General features: G+C 37.4%; 1 protein-coding gene across 11 annotated transcripts; it reads left to right on the plus strand.

Moving 5' to 3' along the window:
* Nucleotides 1-330: 330 nt before the first annotated feature.
* CCP110 (centriolar coiled-coil protein 110) lies at nucleotides 331-26,969 on the plus strand. Of its 11 annotated transcripts, none has more exons than XM_054042343.1 (15): nucleotides 331-345; nucleotides 2,369-2,518; nucleotides 4,153-4,281; nucleotides 6,180-7,803; nucleotides 9,193-9,320; nucleotides 11,002-11,206; nucleotides 11,909-12,045; nucleotides 12,511-12,627; nucleotides 14,037-14,138; nucleotides 14,345-14,461; nucleotides 15,038-15,117; nucleotides 16,182-16,244; nucleotides 17,828-17,887; nucleotides 18,484-18,566; nucleotides 24,393-26,969. In XM_054042343.1, exons 2-15 carry the CDS (start codon nucleotides 2,381-2,383, stop codon nucleotides 24,443-24,445), a joined length of 3,036 nt encoding a protein of 1,011 aa, XP_053898318.1. In that variant the 5' UTR covers nucleotides 331-345; nucleotides 2,369-2,380; the 3' UTR covers nucleotides 24,446-26,969. The 11 variants fall into 11 exon arrangements, 10 of the variants coding, with proteins under 10 accessions (XP_053898318.1, XP_053898317.1, XP_053898316.1 ...); XR_008446490.1 differs by lacking the exons at nucleotides 331-345; nucleotides 18,484-18,566 and adding exons at nucleotides 416-540; nucleotides 24,084-24,209 and having other exon boundaries at nucleotides 24,393-24,475; XM_054042342.1 differs by lacking the exon at nucleotides 331-345 and adding an exon at nucleotides 416-596.

Here is a 26,969-nt window from a genome sequence, read left to right on the forward strand (position 1 = left end):
AGCAAGGGAAGCAAAAACAACAAGGAGTCTGGTGGCACCTTAAAGACTAACAGATTTATTTGGGCATAAGCTTTCGTGGGTAAAAACCTCACTCCATACACCTGACATAAAATATAAGTCACCTTCAAATTTAAGTGGGAAGCGCAGTACAGCCTCCACCCCACCCCAAATTACAGATCCTTGCGGGCAATATTCCATATTGAGGCAAGCAGCCTAGGGCCCAACAGAACTACCATTCCCAGCATGCAACCCTCTGTGTCAAATTGCGTGAGGAAGTGGGCGCGGGGAAGCATTGCATGCTGGGATTTGTAGTATCCGTCTCGGGTCACTCAGCTGAACAGCTCGGTTAGTCACCTCCACCCGGAAGCTCTGGCAGGGTGGTGGGAAGGCTGGGGAGAGGGGCGGAGTGCGGCGAGGTTTGCGGTTGCCAGGAGCCCGCTGCTCTCTGGCGGGGAGCGCCGCGGCGCGCTCTGTGCAGGGAATCTGGGTGAGCTGGGCCCGCCAGCCACGTATCCACGCTCCTTGGGGGCCTCGTAGCAGGTACCAGGCTGTGGGCAGAGCCTGTTCTGACGGGGGGTCGGGGACACCTTTCCGAGGTGTGTGCCGGGGCCCTGCGGCTGATTCCGGGCCTCCTCGGTCCTCCCCCAACCTGAACCTGAGGGGCCGCCACCTCCGTAAGGGGGACCTGCCAGAATGGGGGAGGGGCAGCCCGAGTGGGGGAGTGGGTTGCGCGGGGGATCGTCACCCCTGGTTTAAAATGCTGTAGCGTTATGGGGTGGGGGCGGGGGCTCTGCCCCCAGGGGTCATGGCCTGACAGCTCCGCTTGTATTTTCCCCTTATATATGTAGTTGTAGGTGGTTTGCATCATAAGTAACTCACAGTAATATGACATACTACTTCTGCCCACAGCTTCCAGACTTCCCTCCTTGCAGTCTCAGAATTGCACAAATTGTTGTATAGAAGATCTAACAAAACACTTTATGATTTGTACCCTGCCCTCTGTAGTAAAGCTGTAATCCCAGCAGTGATTCTAATAGCATTACCATTAGGAAACAGAAGTAACGTGTACATGTTGGTTATAATTCCATTTTAGGATTCTAGTAATCTGGGGGGATTTTGTAATAACCATATTTTATATTTGTGAGAACATAAATCATACAAATGTAATCATGAAGTGGGAGGGGATTCTAAGGAGGATTTTGTGCGTTGGTGGAGAGATGGGGTAAAGAGATAAAAATGGGGGCAATATGTCTTTGATTTATTTGTTTAACCATGTGCTTTGTTAAATAAGGTACATAGATTTAAAACTTGCAAAAACCTGTCATGGGATTCAGGTGATGTACAAATCCTTCAGGCTCTAATTTTCATGGTTTTATGATGTCCTCAGGGTTCACCAATGGAATAACTGTACCGGTTCAGTATGTACATGTCAGGGCACGTACCGTAATTAATTATTTTCCTTTCGGTTCTCACTAATGCTTCTCAATCACTTGTACTGGAAATGGTTGTTTCAGGTGTTGATTATTTACAGCACTTGCAAACATATGTGTTTGCCTTCTATTGTTAACTTAAGTGGTTTATTTATAACAGTGCGTTCCGTATTGCAAATCTCTATTATGGTACATCATAATCGAAGGGAACCATCTATTCTTGTGATTACATCATGAACATTTATATTGAGCTGCCTATTTTTTTCCTCACCCAAAAAAGCATTCAAGGGAGGATGAACTTTTTGTAAAACAATACAACTGCATTAATCTTAGACGCATTGAGGGCACAAACACTATAGTTTTGTTTATTTTCTAAACTATTAGTTTTAAAAAAACTTACCTTCCTATAGCAAAGTTTGAGTCTAAACATGCTTACAGTGTTAATTTGTTTTCCCTGCTTACTCTCAATCAAATGCATGCTTTTTTTTCTTCACAAGTAACAATAACAGCATTGCCACCATCCTATTTTTAGTACTGTTTTTTCTGATGTTTCACTGCTAAGGTTGTAAAGAATGGCTCTGTCGAGGAAGAACTGTATAGAGTAACAAGGGTTACAAGTGACTTGGTACCTCAAAGCCTTTTTCTCTAGCAACCTAAGGTTCCAGTCCTGCTCCCTCTGAAATCATTAGGAGTTTTGCCATTGATTTCAAGGAGAATCAAGCCCTTTATGAGACAGCAGTCTCTTAGGGACAATTTAATTTGGGGTTGACAATAGCACAGATTAAAGAAGAATAAGTATTGGTTCTTTTTTGTTTCTGGTGGGAGAGACAGAAACATAACACGTTTTAGAGAATTTATTTTCTAATTTTGTAAGCCAAGATTGTCATGTATATTGCTGTATTTCGTATTCTTGGCCGTAATATTTCCTCTATGTGCAGCACAATATTAAGATGGAGGACTATGAGAAGTTCTGTGAAAAGCATCTTGCAAGGATCCAAGGAGAGTCGATTCAAAGGGAAACGTCTTCATCTGTTCAGAAGAATATCTCACTTATTAAATTCCATGGCATTCCTGTGCTTTCACCTCTGGTAAGATTCCCTTGCCAATTAGGCATTTGTATTAAAAAAGAAGAGGACAACCATTTTTGTTTAGTTATTTCTATCTAGATAACATATGACCAACCTTGAGTAGTACAGGAGACAAGTACTTGTATGTAATGTTGAGGTTCAAAACCAAAATGAGTGTGGTGGGATAGGGGGATTGTCATGCAATGTAGTACAAGAAGATTTTGTCATTTGAACAAATTAGATTGTGGTGCCTTTGACTTGGGCAATGCCTGCTGGGTGGACTCTTTCTTCCCTTCCTGCTATACCCAGTGGTCTTTCTTCTCTAAAGGCTGCCCTTCCCCACTCAATAATACCCTCTTTTCTACACTATTCCACTCCCACTATACTTATCTTGCACCACATCTACCCTAGTGTATTTCATAGACTGAATTCTAATGGGTAGCAGTGGTGTAAGTTAGAGTGTAAAAAGGGCATAGGTATTCTTTACCGCTATCATTTAACTGATCCTTGACACTACAGCTATTACTGGTGGAGCTGGACCAGTAGGAAATTACAGCTATAAAACTGACTAACATAAACAAAGCCAAACTTGCGACACAGCTATATATGTTCTCTAGCAGGGCGCCTCCAAGGCTTTTTCCATACAGAAGGTTTTCTGAAATCTTCTCATTGATGTTTCTAGTATCAACAAAGCTACACTAGTTCAATGATGTGAGGATCTGAGAAAAGTGTCAGAGGAGATACAGCTCCCTTTAAACTGTTTCCTACTCTGTTGTAGGACTCTGAGTACTCCAGGTTCTGATTTCACAAAATAAACAGGGTAACTTTGACTTTCAAGCCTTTTGTTCCTACTAACTACATTTCCTTACTCTTTTTTTAGATTATGTATGTATGTTTGTGTATATTTATCATGTGGAAAACCAGATAAATATTACTACTGAACACTTTCTTTTCAGTTGAAAAAAATGCTGATTTACCAGTTATTTAACATTATTTGGGCTTGTTTAAAATAGTACTGGATAACAAGAAATAACACCGGGAAAACACATGGGGTGATTAAAGAGAATTTAGCTTTGTAACTTCTTTTATTTCAGCAAATGCTGTTTCTAGGACAAAGACGGGAGCTAGAAGAAAGTAAACTAGAGCAGGAAGAGTGATTTATAAGGCCTTGGAAGGGACTTCTATATTTGGGTCTGAAATTCACCTATGGTATGAAGGGTCAGTGTGAAGATCCCACATCCCAGCAGTTAGACAAGGCTTATGGATAGGAAACTGGGGTGAGAGCGGTCATTTGGGTGCTTGTGCAGTCTGTATACACCATTCAAAAGATCTCTTTACCAGCTCTGCATAGTCTGGTGTGGAAGGCCATCCAGTGAGAGGGTCCACATGATCAACTGTTGAGTAGATCCTGTAAAGCTAAATCTCTCTGCACTTCATACGCATATGCTCCAATTCTTGGGCTTTATGTGGGCTGAGTAAATTTTCCCTGTCTTACCAAAAAATGTTTATGGTTAAAAAGAGGCTAATCTTCAAACTGCATACAATCTCAACAAACATGTGCTCTCCCATTTCATAAGAAATATTTTTTTAAAAATTGATATATTTAATTTTGCTTTTTGATAAAGAAAAGAAGTCACTGATACTTTGTTTTGCAGATGAGTCTTGAGAGAAAAAAGGAAATGCAGCAGGATAAACAAAAAGCACTTGATGTAGAGATCTGGAAACAGAATTCCAGGAAAAGAGCTTTACTAAATCGTGTTCAGGAGATCCTGGAAAATGTGCAGGCAAGTTTTTTTAATTAGCTGTTGTATGAAAATGTCTTCTCTGCACATTCCAAGGGTCACTGAAGGCTAGTAAGATCCCTAATATAAACTAGCAGTTACTAGCAGTTTACTCTCTTTAGACCAACATTTGCTAGTAATTTATATTGTATGACCTGGTGAACAGTTACAGTGAATACATGTAATAGTTTTAAATAATGTTGTTAAGTTAAGTGTGGTCCGTGCTCAATTTGGTATTTGTAGAAATCAGCTAGTTTTGGTGGTACGGCTATTGTTTTCAAAAAAACATTTAAAATAGCTAGATAGATTTCCTTCAGACTGGTCACTACTATAAAAACTGTTAACTAGTGACATTACCGCTTTTCCCCCCTGAAACTAAACTTTGCAAAATAAAGAACAGTGCTGGTGTATGCTTTGAAATTTATATTGTAATTATCTTTTCTTGTTCAATGATGGGACTGTTCTTAGGGGTTAGACAGGCAGATACTTTAAATTAGTAGTTCTCAACGAGGGGTCTGGGGCCCCCTGGGGGATCATGAGCAGGTTTCGGGGGGCCACCAAGAAGGGCTGGCATGAGACTTGTTGGGGCCAAAGGCAGAAAGCCAAAGCCCCACTGCATGGGGCTGAAGCCTGGTGACCCAAGCCCCACCACCCAGGGCTGAAGCCGAAGCCTGAGCAACTTAGCTTCGTAGGGTTCCCTGTGGCATGGAGCCCTTGGCAACTGCCCTGCTTGCTATCCCATAATGCTGGCCCAAAACCCAGTAGTTGTGGGCCGTGGAGTTTTTATAACGTGGGGGGGGGGGGGGGAAGCTTAGAAAGAAAAAGGTTGAGAACCCCTGCTTTAAATTATTATTTTTTTTCTAAATAGGCTTCTTAAAACCAGTGTAGTTTGGGTTTTTTAGTAGGATGTAATAAAGCCCTTGAACTAACCCACCAGCTAACTGAACACAGTTTGCATTGGGCTTAAGTTTTATTACTGAGGTGGCAAATGTAATCTATTGAGCTTCTTGTTTTGTTTACTAGTGTGTGCATGGAAACCATCACCTGACTTGGGATTTGAAAGGCAGACCAGGAGCATATGTTGAGAATACAAAATAATGGTTTGCTTTCTTCTAGACCTCCTGTGGTTAATGGGCACTTAGGTTGATATAACTCTGACAACCTTTTATCCTTCAGTTTAAATGCCCCTATTGTCAATAGCTGCACTGTTACCTATACCTAAAGAGGACTATGAATTTATACAAAGGGGCAGATAATACTGAATGGTCTGTGCTCTTTTTATTTATTTATTGTCAGTTGCTTTCCACAGAAGCAAGCTCTGGTTACATAATAATGAAAACCAAAAAGGTTTTCTTGTATGTCCATAAATTTCATTGAGAATTATGTATGTACTCTTTTGCATAATGCTTCTCTTAATTGGCAATGGGTTAATCTGAGTTGAAGTATATTGAATGTTATTGCTGAAGTTATTTGAATTACATGTCAGAATAAACGCCAATGATACATTTATGTAACATCCTATTGTCCTGAACATTGTTCTTTAATTGGCAGCCATAATATTACTTAAAGAATATATGTTCAAATATCTGTTTTTCTTTTAATATAACTTTATCGTAGGTGGTTGGTCTGATGATAAAAACTTCTGACTAAACCAAATATTAAAATATATTTGTTGCGTTCTCCTCAAATTACTTTTGCCAGTTGGAAAGGTCATCTTCTGTATCGTAGACTAGTGTGGTTGCCATAGTTCCATTCAAGTTGGAAAATTCATGTTGCATTAAAGTGACAGCAATCTAACTTTATAGATCAGAAGGCATATGTACTTAATCTTAATTTGAAAACAGTAGGGCTTTATTACACTGAATTGACATAATAATTTTCAGGGTTTTTTTTTTTTGCAGGTCAGAAAGGTGTCTAGTATGAGCGATTTGGATCAGTGGGAGCCTGAGAGTGGTGACTCTAATTCAGAATCAAAAGCCTCAAATGGCTTCACAATGCTCTCAAACATCAATTTGCCAAGTTCTATTGAATGCTGTGGTACTACAGACCTTGAAAAAACATTGGAAATTATGCCAGCAGATACTGCTATCCAGGTTACATCAAGTGGAATAGACTCAGTTAGAGGCACAGAAGAACATATTCCTCCTGAACAAAGTGAGAGCAACCTCTCAGAAAACATTGCTTGCCCAAAGGTTACATCCCCTGATAAAACACAAAATACAACTACTTCAAATGCACATGTAAACCAAGAGCATACGGAGGTGCCAACAGCTGGTGAGGAAGTACCTGATCCGTATGTAATGAGTCTTCAAAACCTTCTGAAAAAGTCTAGGGAGTACATAGAGAGAGAGCAAACCAGACGTAGCATAAGAAGTAATTCAAAAAGAAGTGTTAATGAAAGTCATTCAGATAAAGAAAATGATGCAGTTAAAACAAATGTGTCTGGGAAAGAGAGAGCGAGGTTTACAGGCAGAAGTTGTACTCCTCTGACACTTGATAAACCAAGTCTTAATAAATCAAATATTCTTCTCCAAGGTGCCTCTGCCCAAATAAATAGCGTGAGTACATCAGCTTCACCCAGTTTTTCTAAAGTGGATATACCTACCAGAGCTGGAACACCCCCAGTTTTGGATTCGGATTCAGATGAAGAATTTAAAAATATCTCTACCTTTGATCACGATAGTAGTATTGTCAGAAGCCTTACAGGTTCTTATGCCAAATTGCCCAGCCCAGAGCCAAGTATGAGCCCTAAAATGCACCGAAGACGCCCAAGACCTTCATCAATGGGACACATAGTTATCAATAACCCTGTGAATGCCTATGAATTAAGCCCTATAAACAAGGGAAGAGCAATTGACTTGATCATACAAGATGTCACTGACCAAACGAATGCATCTGAACCTGTGCCAAAATTCACTGCTGACATCACTGCAGTTTGTTCTAGCAAAGCTCATGTCAACAAGAATTCTTCAGAGACGTCAAATCACATGTGTCAGCATTCCATTAGTCAACTAGAGAGCAAAGGAATGATGGTGTCTTCCATAATGGAGGGAAAACTGGATAGTAGAAGGCCATACAAAATGGACAGTACTACTTGTACTGCAACTCCAAAATTGCATGAGTCGTTTGCAGTCAGTCAGTCGATGGTGACTCAAAAGCTCGTAACTATGAATGGAATCAAGCCAGATAGTTTATTAGAAAAGACCAAAAGTAATTCACCCGTGGAACTCAATAAATCTTATGATGTAGAAAATCCATCTCCATTACTGATGCAAAGCCAGAATAAGCATCAGCAAATGGATACTCCAAATGTTTCTTCTGGAAATGAACATTTTGTAGAAAATGGTTTCGAAAAAGTGAAACGTAGGCTTGATTTGGATATTGATAGCTCACAGAAAGAGAACAACCCATATGTTTTAACAGATGGAACAGAAGAACAAGGGAAGTGGAGATTGCAAGAGCGAAGATGCCCCATAGGATCTGTTTATGGTAACAAGAATGAAACCTCAGGCAGTAGTACCAACGGTGAGATAACGTTTTCTGTAGTCAGGCTTTTTCCAAGTTGGAAAGTTATCTTTAGTTAGAAATGTCATTTTTAGAAAATAGGCCACTGTCTTTCATCTGCACCTTAATTTTTTGAGTATTCCCCTAGCTTGTGCATAATTTATGATAAAATGACAGGATACATTTCTGTATTTTTAATTCACTAAACATTAAGTAAGGCCCTGTAGTAAACCAAGTTTTTCTGAAAGTCTTCTGAAAGCTGCTATTGAATGACCAAAATGATCTTCTGTATATGAAAGTTGCCTCGTTAGAGGCAAAGCCTTGTACCTCCTACTTGATAACGAATGATACAGGAGTATGTGCTTAGACATTTTCATATAGCATATACCAGAAAAGGTATTCGTTTTCTTGTTATATAAAACATATTTTTATCTGATCTGCTTGCTTAAAATCACCATTTGCTGCCTTAACTGGAGTCTTTCCTCTTTGTATTGTAAAGTTTTTTGATATTGTTCTATTGAAAATTGTTGTATATAATTAGATTAGAGAGATTTAAAAAAAGAAAAACGAAAGGCCACTGAACAGAAATTAAACAATCATGCCAATAAAGGCGCTTGCTATATCCTGGTGGAACATAAAAATGAAAGGAGGAAAACTCAACTGAAAAATAATCTAAAGAAAATTTCACAAGAGCATGCATGGGTTTGTGGGATGTGTTTTAAATATTCACCCAGTTTTAATCTGAAACCTCCAAAGAGACTGGAGAGATTCTAGCAGCACAGACTCATTGTGCATGTATGGGGACACTTGTGAAATGTTTAATAACAGAAAGAAAATGTAAGTGAATTCTTGTGTGCCAGGGAAAGGTCAATAGGGCAACTAGCATGAGTATGGAGAGCAGGACTATGGTAGAGCAGTTTTTTGAGTTCTTAAAATATAAGAAAACAGATGCATACTGCAAATAAAAACATACTTGCATTAAAATATCAGCTGCAAGTAACTTCAATATTACCAGGATTGGCGTTCTTCCAATTCAAGAATAAAAATGTCATGTGTATGTCTGTAAAGGAAACTATCAAAACTGAGTGGAATAAATGTTTTGTTCACTCAAGCAAGTAGTCATATTCTTTTCAGAGCTAGTCTCTGCATATGACCTCTTGAATCTGGGATTGGTCAGTGCCATTTATACTGTCCCATCCATGGATATGCTGATCTCAGAAACATGAATATGAAATAAAAGAAAAATATTCTACTTCATGTTTTTGTGGATATACCAACGGTGCTGTATAACACCCAATGGAAAAATGTATTGAAAATGTAAAGATCTGTTTATCTAGCTTGCAGAACACTTAGAAAATGTAAGACTATATGATTAATGCTTTATGATGCATGTATTTTTTTTCTTTTCAGAAGAAGAGATTTTGAAAAATAAACTCTTGGCTTTTGAAGAAATGAAAAAGAGACTTGAAGAGCAGCATGCACAACAACTATCAGTACTGATAGCTGAACAAGAGAGAGAACAGGAGAGATTGCAGAAGGTGAGGGAACAAGATAAGAAAATGCTAAAATGAGGTGTTTAGGGTTAATTGCTCAACTTGCTATTTTAGTATAAGGGGCTGAAACAATATATTATTTCTCTGCATATCATACTCAAGATGGATATTTAATAAATCTGTCTGAATTTGTGGGAGCTCTTTGAAGAATATGATTGTGTGAAACCTTCGCTGAGCTTCCATTTTGGTCTGGCTAGCAGCATTTAGAGCATTGAGAAAACTCATGCGGCAAAAACAGGAGGTTTAGGATTATTCTCTGTTTTAGTATAGAGATGAAAGGGTATTCCCAGGAGAGAGATGTGTCATAACTATACAGGGAAGGGTAACAATCCTCCTGTAGACAATACTATAAAACCCCTCCTGCCCAGAGACACCAAAATCCTTTTACCTGTAAAGGGTTAAGAAGCTCAGATAACCTGGCTGACACCTGACCCAAAGGACCAATAAGGGAACAAGATACCTTGAAATCTTGGGGAGGGAGAAGGCTTTTGTTTGTGTGCTCTTTGTTTTGGGGGTTGTTCGCTCTTGGGACTAAGAGGGACCGGACATCAATCCATGCTCTCCAAATCTTTCTGAACAAGTCTCTCGTATTTCAAACTTATAGGTAACAGCCAGGCAAGGCATGTTAGTTTTATCTTTGTTTTCTCAACTTGTAAATGTTCCTTTTGTTAGAGGGTTTACCTCTGTTTGCTGTAACTTTGAACCTAAGGCTAGAAGGGGTTCCTCTGGGCTCTTTGAATCTGATTACCCTGTAAAGTTATTTTCCATCCTGATTTTACAGAGATGATTTTTACCTTTTCTTTAATTAAAATTCTTCTTTTAAGAACCTGATTGATTTTTTTCATTGTTTTGAGATTGAAGGGTTTTGAATCTGTGTTCACCAGGACTAATTGGTGAGGGAAAAGGGGTGTAAGGACTTGGGCGGGGGGGGGAGAATTAGTCTCAAATCTGCCCAGGAAAGGGGGTTTAGAGACTTGGGAAATATTTGGGGAAAGGCAGAGTTCCAAGTGGTTCTTCCCTAAGATTTGGAACACACTTGGTGGTGGCAGCTTACTGGTAACCTAAGCTGGTAAATAAGCTTAGGGGGCTTTCATGCGGGTCCCCACATCTGTACCCTAGAGTTCAGAGTGGGGAAGGAACCTTGACAAGATGTATAATTGATGAATGCTTTTGTATCAAACTGCAAAAGGCAAGAGATGCAATGGGGACTTGGATATCTTGGAAAAGCTAGACAATTACTGCACAGTCAGGTATTGGCTTGCATAACATCTTCATGATCCATTAAAATAGCCAAAAGGGATAGGAAGCCAGGTGTTTATATTTGGGAAAGGCTGAGCTGCCGGATTTCTTGCAGTATATTTATTCAGCACACTGTTTTAAGTGCAATTATATCATTTGTTACATAGAGGTTAGTGGAAATTAAGATGCCTTTATATCCGTGATTTTCAACCTGTGGTCTGCGGACCCCTGGGGGTCCACAGACTATATCTAAGATTTCCAAAAGGGTCTGCACCTCCATTCGAAAATCCTTAGGGGTCCGCAAATGGGAAAAAAGTATTAGTTAAAACTGCCTATGTTGTATTGAAGCTTATGCCAGGATACAATTGCTTGCTCAAAATGTATTTAAATTCCATTATGTAGAATCAAAGATCTGGTTTTATTTCAGACTTTTAATCTGCAGGAGATAGAAGAGCAGGAGAGAAGGCTAAAAGAAAAGAAGAGTGCTGTACCAGACCTAGAAATACCCAAAATGACAATTAACAGTGGGATGGAACTGCAGTGGAGAAAAATAAGCGAAAGTGGCTTGTTAGAAACAATGCTGACTCAAGTGGAGACAATCAATAACACAAACTCGAACAGCACTGGTAAAAGTAGGGGGCAAATAATTATTAAAAGTTTTACTGGGCACTTTAAAGCAGAATATACCAAATGTACTGGCTGGTTCATGGTATTGGTGATGGTAGCATCTCTGCTTCTTCTGTGGTTGGAATCCAGTCTAGGCAGGAAGTACTGAAAGTTAGCACCTTACAGCTGCTGTTTAGCAGTCTATGTAAAATTTATTAGTGGTCTTAGCAAGCTTATGTCCACTTTGCAGGATCAGAAACTACTACTATAATAAAATTCTGAAAGTACCTTCCTTGGTCATATGCCTTTTTTGGATAAGATCTTGTATCATTTTATTATCTGACACGCCATCTACTGGGGACTTTTTCACACACTAGCATAGTGGTGGATCTTTTCCCACTTTGATTATGATATTTCTACATTTTGAACAAGCATAGGTGACATAAGAATATAGTGCATACAACACAAGGGAAAATGCTGGCAGCAATTTTAGTCCAATATATATCCCGATGTAAAGTAAATTCAAGAAAGATTTGGTTTTAATATAGAATGTTAGCTGTTATCTCTGTACATTTAAAAAAAAACAACATTGCAGATGTCATAAAACTAGATTTGTGTGTGTGTGTGTAACAGGTGCATGACGTGTTAAGTATTTGAATAGTAGTTTGTGTGCACAGGCTTCCTGTTTAGTACTCATTTGTTTAATCATACATTCTGCTTTCATATAGGTTTTGCCAACACTACCATGCCCAGTAGTTTTGGTTCAACAAATGAAGCTCCATTCTACCTCTGGGGACCATCTGGTAGTGGAATGTCAAAAATATCAGCATCCAGGCTTATTAGGGCCAAAACCAGGTGGTCTCAGGTATGAAAATAAATTGACTTAAGCTTTTCTTTTCTTTTTTTTTTGCTTAACCATCTAATTCTTTCAGGACAACTGCTACTGCAGGTACACATTTAAGAACTTCCAATCCAAAACTACTAATTGATCCACAGTTCTTAGATGGATTTGTACTAGCAGACACAAGAAGAGAGCAGAACAATATTTTTCTCATTACAGTACAGACAAACTAATCGTGTAACCACATCTTTATTCTGTTAACCAAATTAATACTGGGGAGTTCTGGCTAGCCAAAGTGTATTTGGCAAAATTTAATACCTGGCTGTTAATACAAGATAGCTGTACAGACATTTTTGTTAAACAAGTAGCAATCAATTTAACTTAATTTATTTTGAGAAATTAAAATTCAGAACTTTAGTTGGATTTGATATTAAAGCATAGAAAATCTCTTAATTTTAATCTTTTTTTTTTTTTCTCTTCTCTTAAAAGGCCTCCAATCCAGAGATGCAAGTGAAGTTCAGTAAGATCACTGCCTTGGCAAAGGGATTTCTGACTCGTAGGCTCATGCAAACAGAAAAATTGAAATATCTTAGGCAAACTGTAAAAGTAAGGCGATAACTGTAAAGATGCTTGCTTTATGCATTTTTTCCACCTTCCTCCTGTTGGTTTCTGCCACTCCCTTTCAGCTGACAAATAGGATCTAGACTTGTCACCAGAGCACAAAATTCATTTTACTTTGAGAATTAACTAATGAAGTTTACTACATAAGTAATATAGCTCTATCCTTTTTAGAGAATGAATTAACTACCCAAAACATAGTTGTGTTAATTATTGTATGCTGTATGCATACCACTTTTGATAGTGTCCCAACAGTACCTTTTCCTGTGCCTTTTTGAAGTGACCTGTAAAACCATTCTAATACAGACTGAAGTTGAATAATTGTTTCTTAGATATATTCTTAATTATCTAGCATGCAAACTTTCAGTTGAAATGAACCTTGCATAGCAGAATATTCCTTAATCCAACTTTCATATCTGCTGTCTTAAAACTTTTTTTAATTGAACTGTATTTTTCCTGGATCCTGAGTTAGTATGGAGGTTTCCTGTGTCAAACTTATGCTGTGATTTTCCAGCTTTCTAAATAGTCAAATAGTTAGCTGCTAAAATTAGAGGCATCATCTAAGGTATTCTATTAACGTCTTCAATCTGCCCCTCTGTCCCTGATTGATTTCATATGTGGAGAGGAAGCTAAGGACAAGGGAGTGGAGAAGGGAAAAGAGAGATGAGTGATTTACCCCATCGCTCCTGTTGCTCGGCAAGGCAGCAGTAGGGAAAGATGGTGAAGTGGAACATCATCTCCATTAATCTGAATATTTCTTGGATCTAAGGTGGTATATTTAGTATTAGTTGCTCCTGTACAGCACAAGTGTGGAGAATGGTGTGTGTGTGTGTGTGTGTGTGTGTGTGTGTGTGTGTACAAAGTAAAAGATCTTAGACAGGATACGGCATATAGGGGAACCCAATCTTGCAATAGTGAGAATGCTAAGTTACTTCTGCTTGGTTACAGGAGTAAGGCCAAAGAGGAGATTGTCTAAGTGCCCCATTTTTTTTTTTTTTTTTTAGAGAATCACAGTTAAATCCATGTCTGTTTAGCTACCCCCAGTCTCTGCCTACACTAGGGATCGGCAACCTTTGGCACGCAGCCCGCCAGGGTGAGCCCCCAAGGGATGTGCTGGCCGCTGCTGCCCGCAGTCCCCATTGGCCTGGAGTGGCAAACCGCAGCCACTGGGAGCTGCGATCTGCTGAACCTGCGGACCCGGCAAGTAAACAAACTGGCCCGGTCCACCAGGGGCTTACCGTGGTGGACTGTGTGACAAACGTTGCCGATCCCTGGCCCACACTATCCTTTTCCTCTGAACTTTTGAGAGTAAGGGAGCAGATGTATAAATGGCTTGAGATTTACTTTCACTCAGTGTGAAAGATTAAGCGTAGTACATCATCTTTTTATTTTTTTAGGATACTATGGAGTTCATAAAAAATTTTCAGTCTGAAGCTCCCTTAAAGAGAGGAACTGTTTCGGCGCAAGATGCATCCCTACAAGAAAGAGTGATGGCTCAAGTAATGTATATTCAAAGCTTTTCTTTTATAATTACTTCATTGTTGTAAAAGAGAGAAATTATTTTATCTTTGACAGAGATATCTGAAGATTTCAGAGGGTCAATATTTGAAATGAAATTTTAACTATGGGCATTTTGTGCTGACACAGGGGTTTTTAAAATGTAGTTTCACCAAGAAAGCTTCATGAAAGCTTTGATTTATTTCAGCTGCGAGCTGCGCTGTATGACATCCATGATATATTCTTTATAATGGAAGTATCTGAAAGAATGAATATTCTGCGTCATGATCGTGAAGTTCGCAAAGAGAAAATGCTGAGGCAAATGGTATGTTCCAAGTTTGTATCCAGTAAGAAACACTTTAAAACTAGGAAAATGTATATTATTGTCCCTAGTTAAGTATCCGTTGTTAGTGATTGGAGTAAGATACAGATTTTTTTTTTTCCTGGCCTAGTAAGAAATATAAAACCTTAGCTTTTGAAAACAATCTTCCTGATAATTGTGTGGCTTTAGCTGTGGTGCTCCAGTAGTTAAACTTGTTCAGAAAGACTCCAGTCTACAATAGGGACTTGGGGCCTGGATGCTTCCAAAGTGTGTGTGTGTCTGTCTGTCTGTCTTGGAGAGAGAGGAAAGAAATGATGGAATTATTTTGATAGCAAGAGAAAAGGTGCACATAACTTTGTTGTTGTTGGTTTTGTTATTTTAAATTAAAGTTTGGAATGTTAAAAAAAAAAAAAAAAAAAAAAAGGCGCTACATCACCATGTAAACTAAAGAGTTGCATTAAATCTTTTAAAGCAGATTTTATAATGAAAAGTGCCAATCTTTTAATTAAGGTGGATCAGATGTGGCAACTGTAATAAAAGTAGTAACAAATATTAGTATCCACTTCTGTGTTTTTGTAGGCTAAAATAAAGACTCCACGAGAGAGGGTGACACTTTCAACAGCTACACAGAAGTCTCTGGATAGGAAGAAGTACATGAAGTATGTATGTATTTAATATTTTTTTGGTAGAGAGAATTGGAAGGAAGGGAGTTGTTGTTATTTGAACACAGCTGAATCTTTTAGCAAAATAGTTTTGTACAGATTTTGGAAGACTCTCTCATTTGCTAGAAAGTCTTTATATGTAAGATTCCTTTTTACATAAGTGTATTGAATTCTATTTCTTTACAATGGCATTTTTTATATAGACATTCAATATATATTTGTTCCCATGCTGAAAACAAGATAAACACTCCTCATCTTGTTCTCTGTACCTACTGGCTGTTATCTAATTTTCTCTGAAGTCTGATCACCAGAATCATGGTTTACATTTATCATTGTCCAAGTACCCTCTGTATTTGCTGTAACAACTCAAGTGAATCACATTACTGCAGTTAATGGTGTTGGTGACGTTATCAGGTGACATTCCTGCTGAGTCAGCAGTAATGACCCAATGCCACAGCATGGCTATAGGGGACTCTCTCCCATCTGAGATACCATTCTTTGGATAAGATAAAATTTGCTTGCTTGTAACCAATAAAATCTATAACCGCTTTTGGAAAGATTAGTGGTTGCCCCACTACCATGACTATATTGAATTTAGGTAGCTGCATCCTGCCTACAAAACTTCCTCTAGTTCTCAATTGATATAGTATTCTTCACTCTGTCCTGAGCTGTGTGTAATGTCGCTGTGTGCTGTTAAGATGCTGTTTCAGTGATGAGTGAAGTGACTCCTGTGTGACTAGTCTGTAGTTGGTTTGCAAAGCGTGAGTGCTGTATTTTTATGTTGTTTTTATTTTGGAGAAAGCCATTAGCTGTGTATGATAAGAGATGCATTGCATGTTGGTTGGAGTGCCTTATGGCATAATGGAGACAATTGCTTCTGTTTGTGTTGCAGTTGGAAAGTGTAGTCTGTACTGTACATAATTTTGCCAAAAGAGTGGCAATAATACTGTTTAGGTGGCTTCCTTTTATTTTTATAGCTTTTTGTCTGACAATTTTTATAATTTTTTCTTAAGAAATGTTTTAAAAGTATTTGGATACTTACACTTTTTTTGTTTTGTTAGGGCTGCAGAAATGGGAATGCCAAATAAAAAATTAATCATAAAACAAAATACTCCTGAAGCAAGGTCAGTGAAAATTACTTTTTTGTAATTTACACTAAAATGTTCTTAACTGTTTTTGATAATGCTAGGTCTGTTGACTGCTTGCTTGCCATCAGCTAGTCCCCTGTCGTCATTGCCCCTGGGTAATGAAGAATGCACAGGGCTAAACTATTATGAAAAGTTATTAACTTGCCTACAGTTAATAAATAGTACTTTTCCAGCTTCAGTTTCTCAAAATTAATATCCTCAAACATGACCTTTCTTGTCTGTGTTTATTTCACTCACTCCGTCCAGTTCCCAAGTTTCTCAAGTGTTAGATGCAGTGGTAGCATCTTTAAGCAAATGCTTGATGCTATTTTTAAAACAGTATTGTTGTTCTCTCCACTTCCCCAGACATGAACTTTCATGTAGCGAGCTGTAGAAGCTTTTTAAAATGGGTGTTATTTAAAGAGATCCTCAAGCTTCAGTAGCATTCTTGCCTCTAGATCGTAAAGAGAGAGAGATTCATGTCTCGCATCTGGCCACTATCTTATACTCTGTGTTAATAAACTAGTACTGAACTGTTAGAGGTGCTGCCTTCCAGATGAGGTCTGTCTACACTAGAGAATATTGGCTAATATCAGTTCAGATGCTTAGAATGCTTATAAAATAGCATGCATACATCCATGCACAAAACATTTCATAGGTGTGCCCTCTACTGGTATGATTGCATCATCTCTGAGCAAATCTTAAAAATAGCTTTGCCCACTTAATTTCAAATTGTGTCAGTGCTAGTTTAATAAGAAACCTGAAGCACTGCAGCTGTACCGTTTCAGTGGGGCCTGCCAGGACAATCCCATGACAACAGCTGAGAGCCACTGGCCATGTCATTCCCAAACATACTTATACAAAAAATTTAATTTAAAAAATTACAAAAATAATAAAAGCAAGATCTGTCTTCCCAAGAACCAACGTATGAAGTTGTTGATGCTATTTATTGTGAACCGCAGGCCAGTCTGTCGAGCAGCAGGGGCACGTTATGGCCTCTGCCATGGCACATGTGTAGTTCTGCCCCCACAATGTGTGAGTGTTGATCTACAAGCAGAACCAAATAATTCAAATAAATCACTGGGCGGGGAAAGGCGGGGCAGGAGGGCAGCATCATAGTAATCGGTGAAAATATTTATTACTCGTATGAACCTGCTCCGGGTTTCTTATCGGAAGCCTTGTGATAAGTACCACAACTCAGAGCCACAGCAAATGTTGGAGGAGGTGCTGTGTGTGGGTCTGCTATACCAGGGTAATAAGTGTATGCACACAGAACTGTTGCAATAACAATTGGTGCTAGAAATGCGTAGCTGCTATGTTTCTAAATTGAAACAGTTCAGTCCTTTAGTATAGACACTTGTAAAATAGATTACTTCTTTCTGTCTCTGAAGGCTATTTCAGTGCTTTTCTCGAGTTTTAATGGTTGCCACGCAAAACTGGATGCTCTCTGCATTAGCAACATGTAACCAAACACTGTGCTGGCTTCTTTGAGATACTTGGAATATGGAAAGCAATATATAAATATCAAACTTATTTAGAAACAAAATAAACAAAACTAATCCAGATTTTGTTTTTAACAGAGTACTTCAGCCAAATCAAGGACAAAATACTCCAATTCATAGGCTTCTTTGCAGGCAAGGGTAAGAGTACTGTATGTGTTTTAATGCACAACTTAAAGGTTGAAAGCAAATGCAATATCTGAGTCAAATAATTTCCAAGTAAGATCTACATGCATCAATGCAAATATTGTTCAAATGCAAAATGGCTAACTAACAATTCATGGTGAGACAGTTCTTAAAGTTCCTAGCTTTTATTTTTCTTATACTGTAAGGGAAAAAATGCAGTGGTCTCATTCTGTTTTTCATTTACACTGTGTTCTGACATCTGTATTTGTAACATTCATTCCATTAAGTTTTGCTTCCACTTCCTAAAAATGAAATATGATTTTATAAGAAACACATACCTCCTAAATAATGCAACATGTACTCATTAGATCGGTTTCTTGAATAGAGTAGTAAGAAAAAAAGTGTGCATGGAAAGTTTCTCCTGTTAAGGTATATGCATAATTCCTAGTAATGTTAATAGGAGTTTCACATGTGCACATTCTGGAAGAGACGCTACTGTATCACTTACAGACATTTTCATACCAAGAACAGTTTGATAGTGTTTTTCTTTATTGGATACAATCTTTGGATTTTAATGCAAGTGACTTATTAACTCTTTTATATTTAATTAGAACCCCTAAGACCTCAATGAAGGGGGTTGAGCAAAATAGAAAGAAGTCCTCAGAAAGCAGAGTGCCTAACAAGGCAACTTCAGGTGTGTAGAAAATGGGTTCTTGGATCTCTTTTAAAATGAAGATATGAGTGAGTTACTAGTATCAAGAAAATTTAAATGGGATATCTTGTTTTCCTTTTCTTGCTGCAGTAGCTTTGCTATAATACACTTTGACTAAATCAACCATCTTTCTATATATGTTTATAAAAACAAAAAATGTGGGTAACTTAATAGTACATTTTCAAATTCTATAAAAGACATATACAGTTTTTTAAGATAACTGCTTAAATTCCTTCTCTCACCAAATGCCTGATCGCCAAAAATACGCAATTTTTAGTAGTATATGTAAAAACACACTAATCATTAGAGACCTGCAGAACTAGAGTAGATAGATCTAGACTCTGACTCAGATATTTATATTTTTATGGCATTTATTCCTATTTCTTAATCTATGTAAGACTTGTCCTCAGAGGACATGACATGAATTTTCAGAAAATTTACCAGCAGGAATATTATATGAATTCCTCACTTTAAAACATCTTGTAGAATGCTATTCTGCATATTAGATATTAACAAAGAAGATTTATGATCCTTTTTCCTCTGATATACCCAATGCTGTGCATGTCAGTTTTAGATGAGGGGTAGTCCAAGTTCCAGATATGGAGTTTAGAAGTTGGTTGGTTGATTTTTAATAAAAAGGGGTTTGGACAGAATGCCTAGCTATTCATAGATGTGGTTTTGTCCATTCCACGCCTTAACAAAACGTTAGTTGAAGCAAATGTTTTCTGATACTTTTCCACTTTAAAACTTGAATGTAAACAGTTGTGATTGATTAAAATGAAGTAAAAGCTTTTTACTCAATTGGTCTTTGTCATCTACTACAGAAATATGATTTAGGAACTTAATTCATATAACTCACTTCTAAAATTAATGCATTTATATGGTTGGGTACCTATTAAAAATTAGGAACATCTGGGATCCTATTCAGGACGGAAAACCGTAATTCTTTGGGATGCAACAAGTGACCCATAGAACTCAGTATGATTTTTCTATCCAATCTTGTTGCATATAGAGGGAAAATTCAAATTCAAACTCCCCACCCACTGCTCGGATACTAACTATTTAGCTAACGAGAGCTGACAAAAACACAGGTCAAGGTAGTCAGGAATTGTTCAGACTTGTAAGGTCACTCAATTAAAATTACAGAAACCATGCTCTGAGGAGTCAATATTCTGGCCTGCTTGCTTTAGCTAGTCGTAACTTTCTCATGACTTGATATCATGACATTTTGATACTCAGCAGTGTAAATAATCCCATTTATGACAATGGCTCCAAATTTTATCTGGCCTGCCTTCATGGCCCTTTGATGAATTGCTGTAAAATTTCTGAATGTCTCATAATAGCCATCTGACAGTTGTTTCTAACTGGCTATATGGAGGTGCGGTTTTAGTTATGTAGTATAACTATCTCCTTATTTCATCTAGAGTGTTTGAGCATCAATGTTTCCATGACATTTGTAGTATCAGCACTTCCATGTTCTTCCAAATACAAATAATAAATCAGGCAATATCCATCTGTACTAAATTAACAGCAGTGCATTGTGAGATCGTTATCTGGAAGAAGCCCTAACAAGTGTAAAAGAAATAATATGAATATTTATGCAGTATTAAAAAAGCTTAAACTTGAATTAATACATGTAAATAAAACTTGAATTATGTACATATTTGAACTAAATTGAATAGTTTATCAAATTATTACCAGAATAATTAATTATTCAGTTATAAAAAAAAACCCACCCTGAGTTTGGAATATAAGACTATTTTCAAAAGATGCACTGTAAACTGTTTAATGTGGGTGAGCAACAAATTGTTTCCAGGGAGTGGTCATGCCCAAATAAACTAAAATCTTTATAAAAAAAAAATTTAATTATACTGAAAGCTAAACAAATTCATGTACGTTCTTGTATTTTATCTTACATTTGTGAGTGTGCTCCTGAAAATGAAGACTCAGCACTCGCTTGCTCTAGGCAGAGGATAGGCATATTTCTTCCTGTAACTCTGCTAGTGCATGTCAATACTGACCTACAACATCCCTGCTGTTTTAGTTTTTGACATTCCTTAAGCACAGACTGAAAATGGGGTGGTGGCTTTGTTGGGGCTAGGATGTGGCAATCAGACTTAATTTTACTTCTGACCCAATCGGAACTTGAATGCATATCACTAGAAATGCAATGCTCATGTACCAGCCCATCTACTCTTTCCTCCTCTTTGTGTGTGTGTGTGACTTTGTCATTTGAAATTCCATCTCCAAAGCTTGGTCTTCCTCTCTTAATTACAACCATTGATTGAATATCTTCTCCCCTCTAGTACACACAATAATTTTTCATTTAGGACCACTGATTGAACACTTCTGTTTTTGTTGTGTCCTTCTTTTGCCTTTAATATTGAGCTTTGGAACAAAACTCAATTTCAAATTAAGTGCCTATGCCTTTTGCTAGTGAGTTTAACTCCTCTAATTCTGGATCTACGTGCCCGCTTCTATCTTGGTTAAGAGAAAGGGTTGGGTTTTTTTTGTTTTGTTTTTTAAATTGGAACATCTAAACATACGGGGCATGTTTTGAAATCTAGAGTTGCACTTCTGCTGAACGTGGCTGGTACGCTTGACAGCAGAGAAACAATAAATAGCTTTTTACTTTTTTCATCAAGTATGTAGGTTGGGAGTATAGACTAAAAGCCAAAACCTTAAGGAAATGTCCTAGAGAAATTACTAGAAAATGAGAAACTTTTTATAGTTTTGTTTTTGCAGTTCTCGATCTATCACATACAATTCTATATTAACGTCTGTGTATCTCTTATATATATCCCTTGAATTCTATACAGGGTTAAACTATAAAAAGATGAATTTGTAATAAATTTCTGTGGACTCGTACTAAATTTCTATATAGCCCTATTGGTTTCATTCTTACTGAATTCTGTAATCCTTTTCCATAAGGATAAATAAAATCTTTCTATATACTCTGTTGCTCTCTCACATACACTCATAGCTATTAATTGTTGTGTAAATTAATTTTAATGGGAAATAAGACTGCTTTTTGTTTTTTAAAGGTAAAATCCAGATCATTGGTGAATATAGTCAAAAATGTCAGTTTATTTCCTGAATGTAGGCTTTGATCCATGTAATGTGCATATGAGGGTTGAGAGGGTAGTGCTGAGGCACTGATAAGGCACCATGCTCATCAGCCCTGTTACTTCATCTTATTGGACCATGGGTAAGCTGAGGGATGCAGGTATTGCATGTTGCTGGATCGGCAAGAACATTTTTGTGATGAGGTACTGATGTGGTAAGACCTTTAGAATTTCCGAAGCTGCCTTGCTCTGTTTCTTCTAAGTGCAGCTCTTAAGCACCTATAAGTACCCACTTCTCCTGGCTGCCAGTCGGAGTAACAGAACATACTAAAAATGGCATCTACTCACATCATCCTATACAGTGGATTGCATGCACTTTCTCCTGGCCTTTCTCCACTCCCCTTCCCACCCTTTCAGCTCATTGCTGAGCACTGTGCATATTTTGCTACACAGATGTCTGGAAAATGTTGAGGTCTAGCCCTTTGCCCAGCAGCTTGCAACAACTGAGCCGTTAATCTTGAAACATGCTGGTTCCCAGCATGATGGAATTCTTCCAGATTCACGGAATTGAGATATCTCCCTTTGCAGAGGCATAAGCCAAAATGTGACTCAGATCCTTAGTTGTAAGAAGGACTCTGTTTGATGGCTTTTTGTCAGGGTTCCTGCCCCACTCTGAACTCTAGGGTACAGATATGGAGACCCGCATGAAAGACCCCATAAGCTTATATTCTACCATCTTAGGTTAAAAACTTCCCCAAGGCACAAATTCCTTTCCTTGTCCTTGGATGGTATTGCTGCCACCACCAAGTGATTTAAACTAACATTCAGGGAGGGGCCACTTGGAGCCCTATCCCCCCAAACCCCTTCACCCCCTTTCCTGGGGAGGCTTGAGAATAATATACCAACCAGATAGGTTAACAAGGTGAGCACAGACAAGACCTTTGGGTTTTTAGGACACTAAAAACCAATTAGGTTCTTAAAAGAAGAACTTTACTTTTTTATAAAAAAAAAAAGAAGCACCTCTGTAAAATCAGGATGGAAGGTAATTTTACACGGTAATAAAAAGACTTAAGTCTAGAGGGGAATCCTCTGTGTTTTAACTTTAAAGTTACAAAACAAGAATAAACCTCCCTCTTAGCATATGGTTTGAAAGTATCTTCTTTCCCCATTGATCCTTCTGGTCAGGTGCCAACTAGGTTATATGAGCTTCTTAACCCTTTACAGGTAAAGGAGGGATTTTATGTTACCCTTAGCTGTATCTTTAGATATACATAGATATAGAGAGAGAGAGAGAGAGAGAAAAAAACAATAACATGAGAACTTAAAATTCTGGTTGTGAATTTCAACTCAGAGACCTGTAATAAATTATCTCCTGAAAAGACAGTTCAATTTTATTAGGATTTGAGTATTCTCTGACTTGTATATTTTCCCTATCTTTGTTCTAGTCTGTTTAGGTCTATAGCCTCCTCCTTGACATGGATGTACCACCTCAGGTAGTTTTGCTAGATACACTAGAGCTAAAGGGAAAACATACCCTCTTAGTGTATTTCCACCTCACCTTTTCCTATAGTAAAACCTGTTAGAGGAGTTTTGGGGAGGAAATCTCCAAGAGGATCTCCTCAGAGTTCCTTCTCTTGTTTGTTTGGTGGTGGCGAGAGGAGGGTTTGCGTCCTCACCCCCTTGAAATAAACTGGATGATGTTGCAGGAAGCCAGGGCCATCTTCATGAAGGTGCTCTATTTTTCCATCCCCTCCCTCATCTCCATTGGAGCTGTGCTACCAGGATGACAACTCATCCGCAGCTGTCTTAGTGAAAGTGGGGTTGAAGGGAGAGTTGATTTGTGGAAACTAAAATAGAGCCATTGGGAGAAGAGTGTGCACCTTGCTCCTGGTCTACCAACTGCTTCCCTCTGACCTGCTCAGGCTTCACTCCTCACCCTGTGTGGACTCCATGGGGTGGGGTGAAAGGGATGCTGTAGAGGGGCTGAACCCCTGTTCCCTTTTACATGCAGAGGGTTTCCTCTGTACATGGATATTTGGGGATGGGGGAGATCAGGCCCATAAATAACTTACTGAAATACTACAATTAAAATTTAAAACGCTAATGTATTTAGGTTGTGTATTTATGCTTTGCATTGTTCTTGCTCAGTCTGTCTTTCTTGGGTGGTTCTTAAGATTCTTCTGTCTTTGAGGGTGGGAGTTGGGGTGGTGAGGAGGAATGAGTTTTTTATATTTACCTTATAGGAATGTAATGTATTAAAATGATGGTAGCTATTCATTGTATAATAGTGAAGAGTTAGGCAGTTTAGAATAGTTAAATGATCCATAGTAGCTTAAGATGCTTAGCTAATTTTATTTAATCAAGTGTTATAGTACAATATAGAAACCATCATCATTTCAAGTTTTCTAATCTTTTTAAAATTTATATATTGCAGTTATAGGTGTTTTGGAGTAGCAGGAAAGCAAGGGGAACACTTACTGAGGAAGAAAATGCTATAATGTATAGTTATTTACAAGCCTTTTTACAACTCGAATAACCTGTTTTATTCATACATTTTAAGGTATTTGAGATATAGAATAAATTATGAAAATATTAATTTTTAAATACATCTATTTAAAAGCATATTTGAACAAGTTTGTGTATTCCCGTCCTTAAAATTTTTGGTTTTTATTGGACAATTCTTTTATAAAAAGAACAGTCACAATCACAGAATGTTAACTTTTTGTTTCTGCTTTATTTTTAGGAGTATATGCAGGAAGAATCCAAAGAAAGAAGCCAAATGTTGTGACAATTTAAGACGACAGCACTCGCTCGGATAAAGAAAAGGCTATTTTAATGCAATAGTCTCTTCAGCATCGGTTCAGATCTTGCATCTCCTATATGTATGCTGTGAATTGACAAACGTACACATTTAACATATTTTGCATATTTTAAAGACATACAATAGGTTTTTATGGAATGATGTTAAAGTAATGGAGAGGACTACAAATAAGTTCAGTTCTTATACTCATGAAAACAAATTGCATGTTACAAACCTGTTAGGTATTCAGATTACTGCATACATATGTCCACATTCAAAATGCTCTGCTGTAGAGAAGAATATAGTGCAACATTGTTTATTTGTATCTTTTTGCCATCTCTGACTTATTCTTGTATATGTCATGCACTTTTTTGTACTATTGGAAATATATTTACAATTGCAGTTCATACACATTAGTCTGTATAACTGATTTCCTATATGTGTACATATTTTAGCCTTTTACCCTAAAATTAGAGAAGTAGAAAAGATAATTTATTCAACTGTAACAATACAGTGCGTTTTTCCTCTGTGTATTTGTTTGAGAACAGCATCGCTGAGTGTATCATTACATATGAGTGTGCTAACCTCTCAATTTAAATACTAATGACTGATATTGTTACACTCATTTCTATTGACTGTTTGCAGACATGGATCTGAGTTAATTGCTGGCATAAATGTGCAATTCTATTTACATGAATGAAGTCGCACCTGTTCTCACGGGTGGTGAATTTAGGCCACTATGATGAAACATTCCAGGCAATTTTTCCTCCATACTGTTCACTGCATTTTCTAATTCCAAACTACATTTTGATCAAGATGAAGTATAATTAAGATGTAGCAATTCTATGACACTGTACAAGAGTTCCAGAAGGAAAGACTTTAATTGTCCTCAGCAATCAAACAGATGACTGTTTCACACCATTATGTGTCTTAAGGTTTTATTTTTGACATTCCTAGAACTACTTTACTGTCTAAACAAGTAACTTGGAACAGTTTTTTATAAAAAAAATAGTACTGTCATCAGTAACAGATCCAAGCACTGAAGCCATGCTTCCATGTTCTGAGTCCCTAAAACTTTGCAAGACTTAACCTCCAAAACACATGCTCCTGTTTGCCCCTGTCTTTTTGGCTATTTCAGCCATTATGAATATGCTTCTTTAAAAAGAGGCTGCTTAGTAATTTTAATCTTGATAATGAGTTTCTTTGAATCTTTCCTTGGTTTTCAAATAAAATAGAGAAAATCTTGCCCCTGTGTATATCCATCCTTAAAGGCAGGTATTATTCAGTCAATAGCATACTTGTGTATCCCCACAGCTTTAAGGGTGGTAGAGAGGAGGACTGTTTAAACAAAATAAAGGGTACGTATTTAATGAAAATGTCAAATTTTACTGTTTCACTAGTATAAATTTGCTATAACTCTTAACTTTGGTGGAGTTAATCCAGGTGGACATTGGTATAACAGCAGACTTGACCCAAAATATTATCAATATTCATTAAATATCTCAATATAAAAATTAAATAGGTGGAAGGAAAAATGCCTTAATACAAAAATGCATGTATGAATGAACAGAACTTGCTTGGGGATGGCCTTAAACCCACAAGTTATGGTTTGCATCTACAAATCAGTACCTTATCCTGTACCTTTTGTTGCATTATTATAAGCAAATGTTACTTATCATGCAGTATTTTAAACTGAGCCAGACATGTACTTGAAAAATTGGCAATACTAATATGAAGAAATATTTAGAGGAGTAACAGAGTACTCGGTGGTTGTGTACTGTGGTCTTATTTGAGGCTCTGAGGCAGATCCTCAGCTGGTGTTAATTTACACCAGCTGAAGACCTGCACCTCTCTGTTTAAACACTATTATCCTTTAGTTTCCCACCATAATACAAAGATTTATTATGATAATCTGAACTTCTTGGATTCCTAGTCATTTTCAAAACTTTATTTTTGTTCTTAAATTTTGCATTACTCTACTGTTAGTCTTTTAGAGGAAAACATTTCAGGAATAACAAAGTTAGAATGACAAGTGAAATGCATCATATTTTATTAAGAATTCTAGAGTATCTTGCAGGTGGCAACGTTAGACTGGCTTACTTCCTGTTGTATGTTAGCTAAAATTGATTGTAGATGTTTTCTGTACTGTTAATTGGCATTTGAGGCAATACGTAAAAAGTAGGCTTAGTCTAAATATTTAAAAAATGAATGTTCAACTTTTGTTCAGGTTTCTTAACTAAACCTTTTTTACTTTAAGAATGTTTCAAAGTTTGTGTACTAAAATATCATCGCAAAATTTTTTTAACTTTCATAAGGCCTTCTTGACAAGTGCCAGAATTTTTTTGTAATTTGATATATTTTGTATTTATTTATACATATTTAATTTTCAATTCACTTTATTTTTGTGGAATGTAATGTCATTATTATGAAGTGTATTTATTTTTTGTACTTTATTCATTTTCACCAGTCATGCCCCTTTCGTTAAATATACTGCAAAATAAACTTTTTTTAATCTTTCAA

The sequence above is a fragment of the Malaclemys terrapin genome, chromosome 10 (genome assembly GCF_027887155.1).
Source record: "Malaclemys terrapin pileata isolate rMalTer1 chromosome 10, rMalTer1.hap1, whole genome shotgun sequence".
Classification (NCBI taxonomy): Eukaryota; Metazoa; Chordata; order Testudines; family Emydidae; genus Malaclemys; species Malaclemys terrapin.

Bases quoted from the DNA above. Each gene is read 5' to 3' on its own strand.
- CCP110 (XM_054042343.1), top strand. From the start codon at position 2,381: ATGGAGGACTATGAGAAGTTCTGTGAAAAGCATCTTGCAAGGATCCAA. The intron at 12,628-14,036 runs GTAAGGCGATAA...TTATTTTTTTAG, and splicing joins ATCTTAGGCAAACTGTAAAA to GATACTATGGAGTTCATAAA. The intron at 16,245-17,827 runs GTCAGTGAAAAT...TGTTTTTAACAG, and splicing joins CAAAATACTCCTGAAGCAAG to AGTACTTCAGCCAAATCAAG.